The sequence below is a fragment of the Felis catus genome, chromosome A3 (assembly GCF_018350175.1).
Source record: "Felis catus isolate Fca126 chromosome A3, F.catus_Fca126_mat1.0, whole genome shotgun sequence".
NCBI lineage: Eukaryota > Metazoa > Chordata > Mammalia > Carnivora > Felidae > Felis > Felis catus.
Genome location: NC_058370.1, coordinates 110634927 through 110652213, shown reverse-complemented (window position 1 = coordinate 110652213; position 17287 = coordinate 110634927). Strand labels below are relative to the sequence as shown.

General features: G+C 47.0%; 1 protein-coding gene across 3 annotated transcripts in view; it reads left to right on the top strand.

The window, feature by feature from the left end:
- CRIM1 (cysteine rich transmembrane BMP regulator 1) overlaps positions 1-17287 on the top strand; it is a 192885-nt gene that overhangs the window by 171797 nt on the left and 3801 nt on the right. For all 3 annotated transcript variants that reach the window (XM_023251961.2, XM_023251962.2, XM_023251963.2), the window contains 3 exons: positions 6475-6669; positions 14253-14375; positions 17090-17280. In XM_023251961.2, the coding sequence (XP_023107729.2) occupies positions 6475-6669; positions 14253-14375; positions 17090-17280 (509 nt within the window). The remainder of the gene's footprint in view (positions 1-6474; positions 6670-14252; positions 14376-17089; positions 17281-17287) is intronic.

Below are 17287 nucleotides of genomic sequence, written 5' to 3'. Positions count from 1 at the left end.
GAAGAAACAGACGAAATGTATCGATTTTGTGGTTCAAACTGGTCAGATGTGGAGATACCATAGAAAACCACTCCTTGCAAGCAGTGGAGGGGAAGTGTCTCCCCGTTCCTGTCTCTGAAATGGGTCTCTAATCGTGGCTTGAAGTGCCTGTCCTCAAGCTTGCCACTCCTGGCAAGATGCACGCACAGCTAACCGTGGCTTACCCCGAGGCAGCACGTTGGAACCAGCATGGCCTTTCCCTGAAGGCATTGTCTTCTTTCCAGAGAGGACCGGGCACATTGGAGACCACATGAAGAAGGTTCTGTGTGTTTCTGGAATAGAAGGAAAGGATCCAACCATTAAGTAGACCTCGTTGTAAAGAACTCGAGCCTTGCAGTCAGATGGAGTCAGGGTGTATGTGGGCTCCACCACTTACTGGTTTGGTTACATCAGGTCCCTTCCGCCCTCTAAATCTGCGTTTCCCCAAGAGTAGACTAGACTGCCCTACCTCTCGGGGTTTCCGCGAGCCCAGATGGCGTGAAGCCCTTCAGCACCATGGATGCTCGGCAGGTGCTGTTGGGTCCTTCAGTATTTGGCTTCTAGATCCTTCTTTCAGAACCATCCGGTGTTTCTCTTTATCTCTGCCATCTGCCTCTTCTGACCTTCAGTCTTTAAGAAGGTCAGCTCTGAGAGTGCTGGTCGCTCGGTTCTTAGATCTCTTGGACTTCTGAGCAGACTTTGAGGTCCCTCAGTCCTGCAGCGAAGTCCCTTCCAGGGTCTTTTTTGAGGTACTGGGCCCCTTTTAACTCTCTGCCACCCCCAAGGAGAGACTCCTTCTTTGAGGCGGGGCTACCAGCTACCAGTCGACTGGCATCTATCTCTCCATCCTACCCACCACCCCCCCCCCAGGTTTTTTCCCAGTTTTATTGAGAAAGAATTGACGTAGATCACTGTGTAAGTTTAAGGCATACAGCATGATGGCTTGAGTTACATATATCGCGAAATGATTACCACTACAGATTTAGTTAACATCTCATGGATGCAGTTAAAAAATTTTTTTTCTCCTCATGATGAGGACTCTTAGAATTTATTTCTTAACAACTTTGCCGTCTCCCACACAGCAGTCTAGTTAGCTGTAGTCGTTGTGTCGTACGTCACAACCCTGGCACATATTCATCTTATAACAGGAAGTTTGTATCTTTTGACCACTTTGTCCACTTCCCCCTGCCCCCACCCCCCACCTCTGGTAACCACAAGTCTGATCTCTTCTGTGAATTTGTGTTTCATTTGTTAGTTTAGATTCCACAGTTCAGTGAGTTCATGTAGTGTTTGACTATTTCACTTAGCATAAGACCTTCAGGGTCCATCCATATTGTCACAAGTGGCAGGATTTTTTTCACTTTTTATGGCTGCATAATATTCCAGTGTGTGTGTGTGTGTGTGTGTGTGTGTGTGTATAAAACACAACTTCTTTGTCCATTCATCCATCGATGAATGGGTTGTTTCCATGTCTTAGCTATTGTAAATAATGCTGCCATGAACATGGCACCCCCAGTTTTTTAGACCTACGAAGATAGCTTACTTTTAAAAAAATTATTTTAACGTTTATTTTTGAGAGAGAGAGAGAGACAGAGCATGAGTGGGGGAGGGGCAGAGAGAGAAGGAGACACAGAATCCGAAGCAGGCTCCAGGCTCCAAGCTGTCAGCACAGAGCCAAACGTGGGGCTCAAACTCAGGAACCGGGAGATCATGACCTGAGCCAAAATCTGACGCTTAACTGACTGAACCACCCAGGTGCCCTGTAGACTTAGTAAAATAGCTTCACAATCTCAAATTGGAATTAACTTAGGTGAAAATGACCTTGAAAGCGAGATACTTCTGAGGTAATCTGTGACGAGCAGAGCTTAAGTGGAATAGAGGGAAAATGGTGAAAGTACCTGAAAATTCAGTCCATGGAAGTCAGCCCCCTCCCTGAAGGGAACCACTTTGCTGTGACCGCTGAAGCCCCCAGACGCTGGACCCATCTGAACCCTTCTCTGAGCCGGAAGGTGTGATGCATTTCACTGCCTGCCCTGTCATCACACTGCTACTTTGAGTTCTAAATCTTCATTGAATTTAGGAAAAGATACATTGCTGTTACAAAATCAAAGAACTTGAGTTTCACCCAATATGTAGTCAGAGTTCTTGGTTCAACCCATCACCTCCAAGGCGTTCAGAGTAGCTGCTCTCATATCGTTTTATAAATTTTCTTTTGGACAACGATCTCCTTCATTGTCCTGCCTGATGTTGTAGCTCAGGATTTGATCTTTGGCATTTCCTCCAGGGCTTGGTTTTCTTACAGTCTGCTGAAATTCTCCAGAGTGGGCCAGTAGCATCCAGGAAGCACCATACCGTGTGGCCAGGTTCTTTAGAACCAGGCTCAGATTCAGCTCTTCCCCCTCAGTATTCTCGGGTGTGTCTTTGGGGGGGGGGGGGGGTCACGTGCATAACACATGCTTATGTGTCTGTGTGTTTGAAATTTCCATTTCATATATTGCTGCCTCTTTATCAAAAGTAACTGATGTTCATTGTAAAAAAAAAAAAGTGAAGAGAAAAATTCACCCGATTGTACCAATTACTATTAACATTTTCATTTCTTTCTAGACAGTTTTTAATTTTCCTCCTTACAGATTGAGCTTAAACCCAAATGGTGCCTTTTGATAGCTGCACGGTATTGTCTCTCACGATTGCATCATGAGTCATTTAAACATTCTCTTATCAGACACAGGTTTTTCCCCTGACTTCTTGCTGTTATAAATAATACTGTGATGAACATCCACCAGAAAACACTTACTTTAGGCGTTTTCTGCTTATTTCCTTGGGATGGATTACTTGGAAGAATTAGTGGCTCAAAGGGGTATAAACTCTGTAAAGTCCCATGAAAGGTACTGCCTGTTTTGCCCGTTACCCCACACGCTGCAAGGGTGCTTTCCTACCTGAAGCTCCCAGTGACCGAAATTTGTCCTCTTTTACCTTGTTGCGCCCTAGATTGGCTCTGGCCTGGCGGCAGCTTCATGGTCATGATCACGCAGAGAGGCTTAAGCGTTTGAGGAGCGATCCCTGCAGCCCTGACTGGCCCCCTGGAGTATCTGGGCGATCTGATAAGGCCTGACTGGGTCCCTGACCAACTCCCCAGCTGTTTGTTTCTTACAGCAGGGAAATGATTCCCGTACTGCAGTTACCTCTGCCTGGCCCCCCGTGCAGTCCGGGCAGCCCTTCATCCCTCCTCCTCCCCAGCATCCAAATCCTGACAGTTTCTCAGAAACCTCCAGTCTAGCCTCGCCTGTCTGTCCGCGTCCATCCGTGCCGCCTTAACCTGGCCCACGTCACATCTCTGTGAGTAGTGTCCTCCTCTTCCGTTCCCCATCCAGCCCTCCGTACGGCCCTTTTCCAGAGTCATCCTCCCAGCACAGCTGGTACGGCCCCTCCCCTCCTCTCCGGGAAGGAATCTCAGTGGGTCTCTTGTTACTCGAGACCCCTTACCATGTGAGCCCACCTTCATCTCCAGCCACGGTGCGGGCACCCATGCACACTCTCCAGCCCCCCCGCCAATACACACGCACACTCTGTACAGCCTGACACCCTCACTGTTGGACACGCCATCCGCCACTCGCAGTGCCCTTCCTTCACCTTCTTCACCTTCTGCTGTTCCCTCCAAGTAAAACACGAACCGCAAGTCCCGAGCGATGCCTTCCCTGGTTCCCCGGCAGGTAGTCGCTTCGCCTTCCATGGTGTGCAGCTCCGTGTTAAATTCACGGAGGCAGCAGCTGCTGTGCTGTGGGGAGGAGTCCCATCCCCAGGCCTGTCCGACTACTTCTCTACCGTCCTCCGGGTCAGGGTCATCGTGGTCATGCCTTCTTTCCCACAGATGAGAAAAGTGTGTAGAATCAGTGAGTGAATGTCTTTATAATGTTTACTATGTAATGTTTTTTAACGTCAGTGTCATTTTTATTTTATTATTTTTTAAATGTTTATTTTTTGAGAGAGAGAGAGAGAGAGATAGCATGAGCCAGGGAGGGCAGAAAGAAAGGGGGACAGAAAGTGCCCTCCGAGCTGTCAGCACAGAGCCCAATGCAGGGATCGAACTCACAAACCACGAGATCATGACCTTAGCCAAAGTCAGATGCTTAACCAACTAAGCCACCCAGGCGTCCTCAATGTAATTTTTTAACAGACCATTTTAGCTTTGTAGCATTAATTAAATATCTTAAAAAGTGCCTTTGCTTAGATCTTGAGAAAATAACAAACCTGTGCTTGGCTTTGATTCGAATCTCTTTTTTACAAAGTCCTTCCTGAGTTCATTCCCTCCTTTTCTCTGAGAGGAACTGGCAAAGATGCCTTTAGGAGGTAAAGCACAGAGAATGTGCTAGGTAAGGTGGGCGAGGAGCTTGACCTTCTCTTTCCAAAGCTCCTAGCACAATATTTCATTATTCACATTTTATGCAGTGATACTGGTCCATCCGATGAGCTGTTACAAGGTCTGTGTAAAATAGAATCAGCAGTATTGCTTCGTGAAGAGATGCTTCCTTTCATAAAGAGTTCTCTGCATAATAGACTCTAGATTTGATGGCAAATCTAATGTCCTCAATGAAAAGTTGGCTGGAGGTCAGAATATAACTCGAATCAGGTTCATTAAATGATTCCACTCAGCCATTTGACATGTGCATTTGAGATGTCTTAATAAAGTCGCCTCCCCTAAGGATTCCAGACTAGCAAAAACTTCTGTCGTGGGTTTGGTTTGAAAGCCTCCAGACAAGGTTTCAAGCTTAACAGTCAGCACACCAGAAAACTTTCTGTGGAACGTTCACAAATACAATGAAATACATTTTATTAGAGAGTGAGAAAACCTTTTTGTTTACAACTAAGCTTCCCGTGATTCCTCCGCATCCCTTGTTGAGCCTTAGGCAGAAATAGTGAGAGAAGCTGTGAACACATGTTGAGAAACGGAGATTGTGCATTCTTGCACTTGACACAGACTCCTTCCTGTGCTCTCTTATACACCTCTGCCATGGCCTGAGATCTAGCTATGGACATACAACACGTCCTAGTCTAGGCAAGAAGAGAATGTGGACACCGATTGTGTGAGCCGCCTCCGGAGAAGCCCGACAGGAAGCCTTGTGCTGGGTCTACACAGAGAGCAGCTAGAAGCTGCCTTGGGAGTTGCTCAAGGAATATGGCTGCTGTTGCCTACACATTTCTCATCGCTCCCTCGGGCATTCTGGGTTCCATCCTCTGTGTCGGGGCCTCTGTTGGAGCTTCCCAGATGTCTTCCAGGAAGAACCCTGAGCCCCTGACATCACTGCTTTCCTACTAGATTCCTTTATAGTTTTTCAGTTATCAGTGACCAGTGGTAAGTGGAGGCACCTTTAGAATCTGAACATAAAATCTCCCCAGCTTAGTAGGAGTCACCCAGTTATTGGCCTGTCCAGTGACAAGGAAGTGCTGCCTCCCCCCCCCCCCCCCCGCCGTGTCCCCATTGACCTGCCCTGTCTCTGCTGGTCCCTGGGACCTCACTCTGAGCCACTGTTCTTGAGCTCTCGGGAGACAGACTGGCTTTGAAATGTGCCCACTTGTAAATGAGTTCAGGTGAACCAGGAGGAGGTGATGAGTCCCAAGAGAAAGGGACTTTCTAGGAAAAAGTCGGGGGAGGAAGGAAATGAGGATGGCAGGGGAGACTGGAGGAAAGAGGAGAACAGCTGTAAATTCTTACACGTAAAATAACTCTTAAAAATACGTGATTATCAAAAACCATAGTTTGCTGGAAAAAAATGGATTGAAATGAAATGAGGTGGGTTTGGAAGCAGGAATGCCTTTGTTGATGACAGGGAAGCCCCCCCCCCCCAACCCAGCATCGCCGAAGAATGAGGGAAGTGGTTCTGTCAGCACGGGTGCCTGCCCAGGAGAGCCGTGGGTTCCCCGGGACGCACCGCCATCCTTCCTGACCCCTCCCCTGCGGCACTTACAGCAGGATTAACTGAAATTAGGAGTTTCGTGAATGGCTCTATAAATGTATTCAGCTGGACTTTATCTCTTCCCACATAAAACCTCTGAATGCATCCCTACCTATTTGTGTCTGAATTTGGTTTTTTTTTCTTCATGTAGTACGTTCAGTAGCCACCCAATGTGCTTAAATCTGTATTTTCTTCAGTGACGATCCAGGGACACTTACCCAGCGGGTGTCATTCCTACCTGGCCGTAGCAGTTAGTAGCCTGTGTTGGCCTCCATAGCCCTTGGTCAGGTTCAGGCCACAAGACAAGTGCTCTGAAGCTTCTCCTGTGCCAAGGAAAATGGCAGCAGGGAACTGGGGAGGCGGAAGCTTCGCCACATGCTGGAAAGTCACCGTGGGAAGGACCTGGTGACCGTACAGGGCTGTTGCCCTTTTACGTGTCCGGTGTCTTAAGATGCGGTGCTTTGTCACATCCAGCGACTCCACCCTGTGCTGTTCTTTTCGCTAGAGGACGCAATTCCGAAGAAGGCGGTGTGCCACTTCAGCGGGAAGGCCTACGCCGACGAGGAGCGCTGGGACATCGACAGCTGCACACACTGCTACTGCCTGCAGGGCCAGACCCTCTGCTCCACCGTCAGCTGCCCCCCGCTGCCCTGCGTGGAGCCCATCAACGTGGAAGGAAGTTGCTGCCCGATGTGTCCAGGTATCTGAGCCAGGGTTCCCGAGCCGTCACAGTGATTGCGGGGGAAGCGGGCCGCTGGTGCACGGGGCCCGGGCGGGCCGTGGGCCCGGCCCAGGTCTTCCGCCGCAAAGATGGGGCTGGGGGTGGGGGGAGGCCGGAGAGACTGCCATCAGGGTGAGGGCCTGATTTGGGTCCCATGCTAGATTCGCTCTGGTTCTTCTCATCTGCGTGCTTTAAGTGTTCGTGGCGGCACGGCCTGACGGGTGGAACAGGTTCTTAGTGCCGCGTGCCCTGGCCGGGTTGCGCAGTGTTGGTGTGGCGTTGGACCGGCCTGGTGAAGAGGGCCCAGGGGACCCGCTAGGGGATCGCTTCACAGCCATTGCAACGTGAATATATGTCAGAACCGAAATGGAGGAGTTGTGGTTAAAGAATGCATTTCAGTCTGTGTTCAGTTCCCGAGTCCCAGCAGCACCCGTGCTGTCCCTGCGGCCTGCTCCCAAGCCGTGTGCCCAACTTGGTGTCTTCCCACGGAGGCCCCAGCTGGCTGCCGTGGCGCCCCCCGCCCACGCCTCTCCCCACACCCACCCTCTGTGTCAGCTCGGAAACCCACCTCCAAGTCGCAAGCCTCCGTCCCCCACAGCTGCCCAGATCCTCCCCCAAGCCACCTCCTACTTTCCACGTCTGTGTCTTGTGCCCTTGTCCTCTGTCCCTCGTCCCAGAAACGCAGGGCCTGAGCCTCCGGGGAGCATTCCGGACCTCCAGCCCTAAACAGACCCCTCAGACGGTGTATACCTCAGAGAACACGCACTCTGGGGAGGAGTCAGGATCCTTTCCACCTTCACCTTGACTCTCGTGTCTCCTTGCTGCGTTATGTCAGAGAACCTTGGCCGTGCAGTACGGTGAGCTGGGAGTCCTGCCAGCCGTGCATCTGTACTGTGTGGTCGTGAGATGGGATGGTCAGCACCCAAACAGTTTCGTTGTCTGTTTAGCTGTTCAGCAGCGGAGCCCTGATTGAGCACTTCTACAACTGTCCATTCATCCCACGTGATGGATGGGACGTCCCGCCAGGTCAGGAGGCTGAACCCTATTCAGAGCCTACCGTTGGGTACCCTTCCCAGCTTAGCCGCACGGGCCTTGTGTGAGGTGCACATGGGGAGTGAGAGGTTCCCTCTGCACACGGGGGACATGAAGTCCTTGAGGGCCATGCAGAGAACAAGGGGAGCCGCGGGTTTCCCCCGGGAGGCAGTCTGTCTGCTCCACACCACATGTGCCTCACAAGCTCCACATCCATCTCCCCAGTAACACGCTCCTGAGATCAAAATGGTGAGACTTGACCTTCTTCCTTCAACAGAGACTCACTCAGTGCCTGCCATGCACCTGCGCTGTTTCTAGGCCCTTGGGGGACAGCAGTGAATCAAACAAAGCCCCACCCCCACCCCGTCCTCGGGAAGCTTACATTTTTGGTGGGAGGGACAGGCAGGAAACAAGTAAGCGATAAAGAGACCGCACCCAGGGTGAGGCTAAGGACTGTGGAGAAGAGCAAAGCCAGACAGGGGGCAAAGGGGAAGAAGGGACAGGCTGGGTTGTTTCACGCAGGATGATCTGTCACTTTGATAAGGTGACATTTATAATGAGATCCAGAAGAATTGAGGACTCCGGGGGAGGGGGGGTGGGGGGGGAGGAGGCAGAATGCTCTGGGTACAGGCAGAGCACAGCCCTGCGGTGGAAACACGCTGTGCATGTTCAAGGACAGCCAGGAGGCCTTGGTGGATGGGCCCGGTGAGCAGGAGGCTGAGGCGAGCACGGAGGCTGTCGTGAGCCGGAAGCTGCAATCTCCGCATCGTTGCGGGGCTTCGTTGGGCGGGGAAGAGGCTTCAGAGGGTCTTAAGCAAAGGAGGGAAGCTGGGTGACCTTCCCTTTCACAACACGTCCCTGGTGCCGAGTTGAGGCATAGACTGGGGGATGTGGAGAGGACGAGAGGAAGCAGAGACAGTCTGGAGGCTTTCCCAACAATGCAGGCCAGAGCCCAGGGGTGGCCTGGCCCGGGGCAGTGGCTCTGGAGGCAGGAGAGGGGATCGGGCTCGGATTCTTTGTGAAGGAGAATCGGTAGGATTTGAAGACAGTGCTTGTGAGAAGAGAGGAAGAGAAGCCGTGAGTGACTCTCATGTGTTTAGATGACAACACGAATTTGCAGCCACGGGGTAAAGGCAGTTTGGTTGGCGGCAGTTTTTCTTTGAAATCTTCACTGTTCGTCCAAGTGGAGCGAGTGGACAGTGAGCATGTAATCTGCAGTTCAGGAGACACCGGAAATGGGTCTGTACATTTGAAAGTTGTCGGCTTAAAAACCAAGGTGGTTTTTTGTTTTGTTTTGTTTTCACTTTTTTATTTGTTTTAATATGAAACTTACTGTCAAATTGGTTTCCATACAACACCCAGTGCTCATCCCAACAGGTGCCCTCCTCAATGCCCATCACCCACTCTCCCTGCCCTCCCACCCCCCCCTCCAATCAACCCTCAGTTTATTCTCAGTTTTTAAGAGTCTCTTTTTAAGCCTTGGGACTGGAGGAGATCCCCCAGGGAGTGGGCATGATAGAGAAGAGGCGCCAGGACTGAGCCCAGAGACCCTCCAACTTCGGGAGACCGGGCAGGGCAAGGGGGACTGGCAAAGGAAACAGAGGAGGAGCCACAGCCACACGGGAGGAAACCAAGAGCCATGACCCAGAAGACAAATGGAGAAGGGGCAGGTGTGCCGTTAGGTCAAGTCAGAAGAGACGGGGAAACTAATCCTTGTGCGTTTAGCACGATCCTAATCATCTTGACCACAGCCATTTTGGAACAGCGGTGGAGGCTAAGTCTAATTAGAGGGGGGCTCAAAAGAGAAGGGGAGGGTGACTGGCGATACTGGTTATCAGCCCTGCTGCAGGGTCCACAATTGAGACTCTGCTGTGAGGTAGAGTGGCCTTGCAGGACAGGTGGGCCCTCTCTATTGGAGGGAAGAGGGTAATCTGACCAAAGACCCTGAGATGGAAAGGTCAAGGCCCAGTGTCCCCAGAATAGAGAGTTCTAGTAGCAGGAGGTAAGGACAAAAAAGATAGCTTTGGCCCGGATGTTCAGGGCCTCGCTTCTCACATTTAGAGTGTAGATACCATCCTTTGTAGGGAATGGGAGCCTCATTTTTGAGCAGGTGAATGACATGGTCACATAGGTGCTTTGGGAGGATTAACAGGGTGGGGTGCAGGAGGGACTAAAATGAGGGGAGACCAGAGGCCAGGACAGCTGTAACTCACATTGCAGACGTCCCGGGTGGTGACAGCAAGGCCCCAAATCCAGGTGATGGTGGTAGGAACAGAGTAAAAAGAGGTACTCTCCTTGGCTTGTGAGTTTAAGAAAGGAGAGAGTGCATATATTGCCAATAACATCCTTGTTCATTATGAAAGATTTCTCCAGTGACTTCTCAGGATTTACTGTTGGATGGAAATTTAATTTCTGTAACTCTTCTTTCTGCGTCTGATGTATTATTGATGGATCATTTCTCCATCTTCTAAGCAAACGGCAATCAGCCGAGCTTTGCCACTTTACATTTGATTAAGGCTGGATTCCTGTCCTGTTCGCTCGTTGGCTCACTGTGTGATCTTGGTCAGGAATCCTCACTAACGTTCCAGTCTTCCATTTATCATCTAGGTAACTCCTGATACCATGCTTTGCCCTCTGCCCATACCGACTCCCATTCTGGATGGCCTCACCCTTTACAAAGCATGGTCCCCCTCTGCCATCTTATGAGTACAAAACCCGTGGGCTGGGTAGCTGCTTAGTACTTGTCCCATTTTACAGAAGAAACTGAGGCTCAGGAAACTTAAGTGAATTATCCACAGTCCTGCAGCTAGTTGGCTGACCTGGGAGTTCTGATCCCAACTGACTTGTAGGTTCCATCTCCCAAAAAAAAAAAAAAAAAAAAAAGGTGCATCAGCTTGTGAGCCTCTGGGATCCTGTCCCCATACTCCAGAAAAGGACATTTTATGGAACCGTGGGTCTTACAACTGGCCAGGTGCCTCTGAAAGTAAAATATATCCACAGTAAGTGGTCTTGGGTTCCTCTGAAGTTCAGATCAGATATGACCACGGGAGTAATTCTTAACTGTGACCACATGCCCGTGATCCACGTGGCCTAGCCTGTTGTAGTTCTGTGTCTGCAGCGCAAGCAGCTGTCAAGGGCTCTTCTAGTAAATGCCAGAAGGGCTGTATGTGAGAATTGGGGTCAGTCACAGGTCTTGGCCGTGGAAGGCCTGGGTCTAGGCATGGAAATGCAGTAATTCCCACACTTCTTTTTGTTTGTCCAAGTAGGTTTTTGCTGAAAGATTTATCCTTTTTGGCAAAACTGCTCAGAGACTGCTTCCCTTGTAAGTTCACGTTAAAGGGAAATGACCCTCTCCCCGTGGACATGAGGGCTCTGAACTAGAGCGCTGAGTATTTGGTGACGATGGAAGGAGGTGTAGGTAGATTTTCATCCTAGCCGTACTGAGTTTCAGGGAGCAAACCCATACCGAGGGCGGGCTGTGAGCTGCCCAGCAGTGAGAAACACCCATTGTCATGAGACGCCCATGAGGGCAGGACTGGTCTTGCTCGTGGCTGTCTCCCAGAACTTTGACCACTGAAGTGCTCAGGAAGTATTTGTGGACAGTGGTAATAGAATTAATCACTCTGTAAGACATTCTCCCTCATCCAGGGCACACCCTTCTCCCTTTCCCGCTGATGCCAAGTAGAGCCTTCCGAAGCATCTGTGGGAGGAGGGTTTGAACTGTCTGTTGGTGGTGGGGGGGTTCACTTGAAATCTACGCATATGCAGCTAGAAGGCACAAGGATTTCAAAACACTTTCCTGGTGCTCTCCCCCAGAAAACCCTGACGTGAAACTGAACCGATCCGCTCTCTGGGGACCTCTGGTGGGGGGGGGGGGCGGTTTGGCTACTTAGCCATTGACATTCCCAGGTTTGGGGGAATAGAGCCCACAGTGGCCTTCTCTACTGAGGTCTCAGGTGCCAGTGGTAGAGTGGCCCCTGCATGATGGGAAGGTTCAGTGCTGTGTGCTAGACCCACAGGGGAGGCCCTCAGACATGCTGTGGCATAGAAAGATGTCACATAAGTGTCAAGGTCACTTTTCTTTCCAAACTCCTCCAGGAAATTGATATCACACAATCAGGGCTTGTCAGTGGGCGAATGAGACCCCATGTCTGACACACCCGTCCCAGAATCACCCACTGCGGACTTGCCGAATCAGACCCCTGAGATGCAGCACATTTTATAAGCTCTTCAGGTGATTCAGATAGGACAGAAAAGTTTGAGTCATTGGTTGTACTCAGGCCCCTGCTTCTGTAAATAGTATTTTCAGTAAATTCTCCTTTTAATTCAATAGTATTTTCAGTAAATTCTCTTTTTAATTCAAGAGTCTTCAGGTATTCACGTGTCTAGCTCTGGTCATGTCTGAGGTACCAGTACCCGTGCACTCAAGATCCCCCTACAACTTTGGACTCCCCAAAAACCTAACTACTAATAGCCTGCTGTCAACCAGAAGCCTTACGGATAACATAAACAGTCAATTAACATGTATTTGTATTTTATACATATTACATGCTATATTCTTACAACAGAGGAAGCTAGAAAAAAGAGAATATTAAGAAAACCATAAGGAAAATACAGTTACAGCACTGTACTGATAAAAATCCATGTATAAGTAGACCTGCACAGTTCAAACCCCTGTTGTTCAAGGGTCACCTGTATTTAAGTAAGAGAGCACAAGACTGAGGGACAAAAAGCCAAAATAACTTTATTCTTGGGGGGCACCAACCAGGAAGACCTGGGCCATGGCATCACAGAACAGATTTGAATCCCAGCTGTGCCAGTTCCTGGATGCGTCATCTTGGGTAACTGACTTAACCTGACTTTACCTCCCTGCCGGGTACTCCGTTAATACACGGTGTTATGAGCAGAGCAAATACTCTCTTCCCTGTCACTTTTCTCCTCTCTATAATTCATCTTGAAAGCCAGGCTTTCTTCTTGAAAGCCAGGGGACTACGGGGTAGACACCAATCACTGTAAGCAGGGAGGATATTAGTTCTATTTTAACTTCTATACCTTGCATTTTATGTATCTTATTTTGGACTAAATTAGGCTATTAGTGAATATTTAGTATGACCAATGTTGAGTAACCTTATAAAAATTGGTTAATAATACGGCAGGATCTGGCCAAAAGGAGACATATAGTTGATGCAGATTTTTGTGTTGCCTTTTGAGAATACGGGTTCTCAAGAATTACTTCTTTAGAGCATGTTGAGACATCCTTACTGTTGCCTCATCTATTTAAAAGGTGTCTGGGTATATGGTCCAGTGTGTTTGTCTGATACATACTGACTTAGAGCTTTCAGCTGTCTATATATACAACCCAGGAAAATTCAAAAGTATAGCATTTCCAGCAGTTATAAAGTGACATAGAAAACGTTTGATTGTACCTTTTATACGGAATTTTATTGAAATAAAGAATAGTAACTTAAAAAAAAAATGTTGGGCTGGTTGTTAGCCAGATGAAGAAAGGATATATAAATATATTTGTAGTAGCCAAGAAAAACTTTCAACTGTTTTCACGGGTCCCTTGTAGAATTTAGCTTTAAAACAGGGGAAAAAAAGGGGCACCTGGGTGGCTCAGTCGATTAAGCATCCGACTTTGGCTCAGGTCATGATCTCATGGTTCGTGAGTTCAGGCCCCACGTTGGGCTCTGTGCTGACAGCTCAGAGCCTGGAACCTGCTTCGGATTCTGTCTCCCTCTCTCCCACTTGTGTTTCCTCTCTCTCTCTCTCTCTCTCATTCTCTCTAAAAATAAACAAAAAAGAAATATTAAAAAAGAAAAAGAAATTTGGGATAAAGAATATTATTCTTCTTAGTTTTGTTTCATTTATAGTATCTTACTGATCCAAGTGCCCAAATGATCAAGTTAGATCATGGAAACATATTTACTGCAAATCATCTACCAATCCACATAGTTCCACTGGTGATAAAACAGACATGTGATGCTTTAGCCAGGCCGGACCTCAGGAGGTCTGCTTACAGTCTATTCCCATTTAGGGGAATTGACAAAGAAATAAGAGTGAAAGATGCTTTAACTTTTTCACTTCCTAGGACCTATTTTATAGAAGTGATTCAACATTCATGGGTTTAAGAGAAGCAGCTTATTAAGGTATATAGTATTTAGCTGATGGAAAATAAAAGAAATCCTTCCATTTCAGCCAGTCCCTGTCAGTTTGCACAGCACTACAGGGCCAACACCATCTGACATGAAAAAGCAGAGCCTCTGACCCTGGTGGAGAAAACTCTCCCCCACTACTTTTACATGGGGGGGGGGGGGTTGAGGGGGAATATGGTTATATGACACGCCTCCCACCCTTGCAAAGCCAGTGACTGTCTAGTAGTAATGATGCAATTGCAGAAACTAGACCTTTCGTGCCCCAGGACAGTATTGTACCGAATTGAATGCACCATCCATTGGGATTGAAGAGACCAAAGTCAGCAGTAAGCAGCCCCTCCATCATCTCTTATGAGAAATATCCCTTTCTTTTAGAAATGTATGTGCCAGAACCAACCAATATACCCATTGAGAAAACAAACCATCTTGGAGAGATTGACCTGGAGGTTCCCTTGTGGCCCACACCCAGTGAAAATGACATTATCCATCTCCCCAGAGGTAAGTGCGAAGTTGACTGAGATCTCTGTAGACTTCACATATATGGTCTGCCTTTTTAAAATTTTTTTTTTAATTTTTAATTTTTTTTTTAATTTTTGATTTTTTTTTTTAATTTTAACTTCGAGTACCTTTTTAAATGGCAGGTAAGTAAGTTGAAATAACTACTCCAGGGGAGACCTGTTGGCTATAACATATTTAAACCAGAATGATAAAAATAAGTCTGCAGGTAACTGGATAACATGCCTCCTTCTGGCCTCATGTGCTCAGAGACTTCATGATGATGGAAAGAAATATGTTCCTTGTCCTAATAGCTTGGTATCTGCAATTTCTAAGCCAGGACTCATATTTGTACATATGTAAGTGGAATAATAATAAATTATTCAGTCCCTGTGGATTCTGGACTAAGCATTTATGCATTAGGTTACCCTCTGCTTCCAGGCTGTTTTCACTCCATGAGAGTTCAATTTATTACATGTGCTGATTTTTCCACTCATCGGGTATATTCCATGTTTTTTGTTTCGTTTTGTTTTTCCCCTAGCTCTGTCCTTCCAGTTGTGTATAATAGACCTGTTATTCCCTCTCTCAGTAGTTAAGAGCTAAAGCCAGGAAGAGTTCCTGTCAGTATTGCCTTCTCTATAAAAGTAGATGTCTTGATTAAGAGTATAAACCTGTGCTTAGCCATGACTCAGGACTGTCTCCCGTCTACTCCAAGGACATTCTCAAAATCACTGCTATACAATTTTTATATTATTTCTTTTGGGGGAAGCAATATTCATTGCTTGAGAGATTAATGGTCTGTTGTTACCCTAGATGTTCTGAGTGTTATGCTTATTTAGATCAAGCCGGTTGACCAGAGAGCCAAATTCCTGGCTCCAGTGTTTTGGCTCCTTGTGTAATTGCTGTGACTGAATTGTGCTTTATCATTACATTTGCATTCGATCAATAAATACTGGTGCCTACTCTGTGCCACGCACTGTTCTAGATGGTGGACTTTGGCCATAACGACAGCCTTACTTGCTGTAGTATATTGAAGACCTATGCATTACACAGTGTCTCTGTTACAAAGTACCTGAGGAGAAATTTCCTGTGTCAATAGCAGGAAAATTTACACTTCTCCTAAGCAATTGATTATTTTTAAACTTGAAGACATTGTGAATCTTATTGATGATACCTGTTTCCATTTTTGCTTTGGCTGCTAAGAAGCCCAAAGCTAAACTTTGTGGCCTGATTTTTGCATCAAAACGGAACTTAAGGACTGAATTTTATAAACAGATCTCAACTGAAGCTTTATTTTCCTTTCATTAAGATTTTCCTTAATTAACTTTTCAATTTCCTTGTATGACATATATTCCTAAAACCATCTGCCATATCATTTGGAATATGATAAGGCAAAAATCCATTCCTTCATTCATTAAAACCTGAATTCATCAGTAAGATGTTATTTTTACCTTTGGCATTTTTGTTGATGCTGATAAATGTAGGATTTTTTCCACCTTCCTATAAAGTATTATGTACACTGGATAGAATGACTAGGAAGGTTCTCTTCTTCCCACACACAAAAGCAGCAGCGTATTAACAAAAATCTGATCTTTTAAACCATAAACTGTCTTAATATCACAGAACTGTGCTGCTATGAGACGGGTTTCCAGAATCATTTAAGAGCAACTCCTTTTGAATGTGTAACCCCTGCATCTTTCACTAGCCTGGTCTTTGATGCATTTGGACAGGCCGACCACAGTGGTTTGTTTTTTTTAACGTTTATTTATTTTTGAGACAGAGGAGACAGAGCATGAACAGGGGAGGGTCAGAGAGAGAGGGAGACACAGAATCCGAAACAGGCTCCAGGCTCTAAGCTGTCAACACACAGCCCGACACGGGGCTCGAACTCACGAACCGCGAGATCGTGACCTGAGCTGAAGTCGGACGCTTAACCGACTGAGCCACCCAGGCGCCCCCACAGTGGTTTATTTGAAAGAAAATAAAAGTAAAGAAACTTCCAAGGAGTTCTCCTGATTGGTATATAGTTACTAACCTTGTTATCTCTGCAATATTCATGGCAAGCATGATGATTTAAAGGAATAGAAAGACCTTCATTCAAACGAACAAAGTTAAATGTCTCCTATACAGTATATTAAAACTAAGGCAGGAAAATGATCTAGTAGGCCTAGTGAGTTTTCAACAAGTTTATGATGAGGGAGGCATTTTTGCTTAGAGCTCAGTAAACCAAAAGACCAAACTCTTGATTCTGGCTTTAGTTTTTACTATTCCACTAGCAATTAGTCTTAACTGTTACTCTAGTAAGTCAAAAATACTTTGTCCTAGTCTCCTATTTGCTGGTAAAGAGGGAGCTAAACTAATGTTTCTGCTTGAAAATCTTAGACCATACAGGTTAATCAAAATATTTTTAGTAATCTAGTTTTAATCACTTTTGTAACGTCTACATAACAATTTTGTTTTCTTGGCTAGCTAGAACCAGCTTCCTCCTGCCCAGTTATTAACCTCTTCACCCTAATATTTCCTGTCTCACATCATCCCTGAGAGCTCTGCTCTCTCATCAGAGCTCTTCGGATCATTAGACTTGAGTCATGTTTTAGCCTGAAAGTACTGGGAAGCAATGAAACCAAGTTGTTGATCTGTTTGCAGTGGAACTATTAGAATACTTAAAAATTCTGGTTTAGGTAATAAATGCTTGTAATTTTTTTTTCCCCTTCTAGACATGGGTCACCTTCAGGTAGATTACAGAGATAACAACAGGCCGCATCCAGGCGAAGATTCTTCACTGGACTCCATCGCCTCAGTTGTGGTTCCCATAGTAATTGGCCTCTCCATTATAATAGCATTCCTTTTCTTCAACCAGAAGAAACAGTGGATACCACTGCTTTGCTGGTATCGAACACCAACTAAGGTACTGT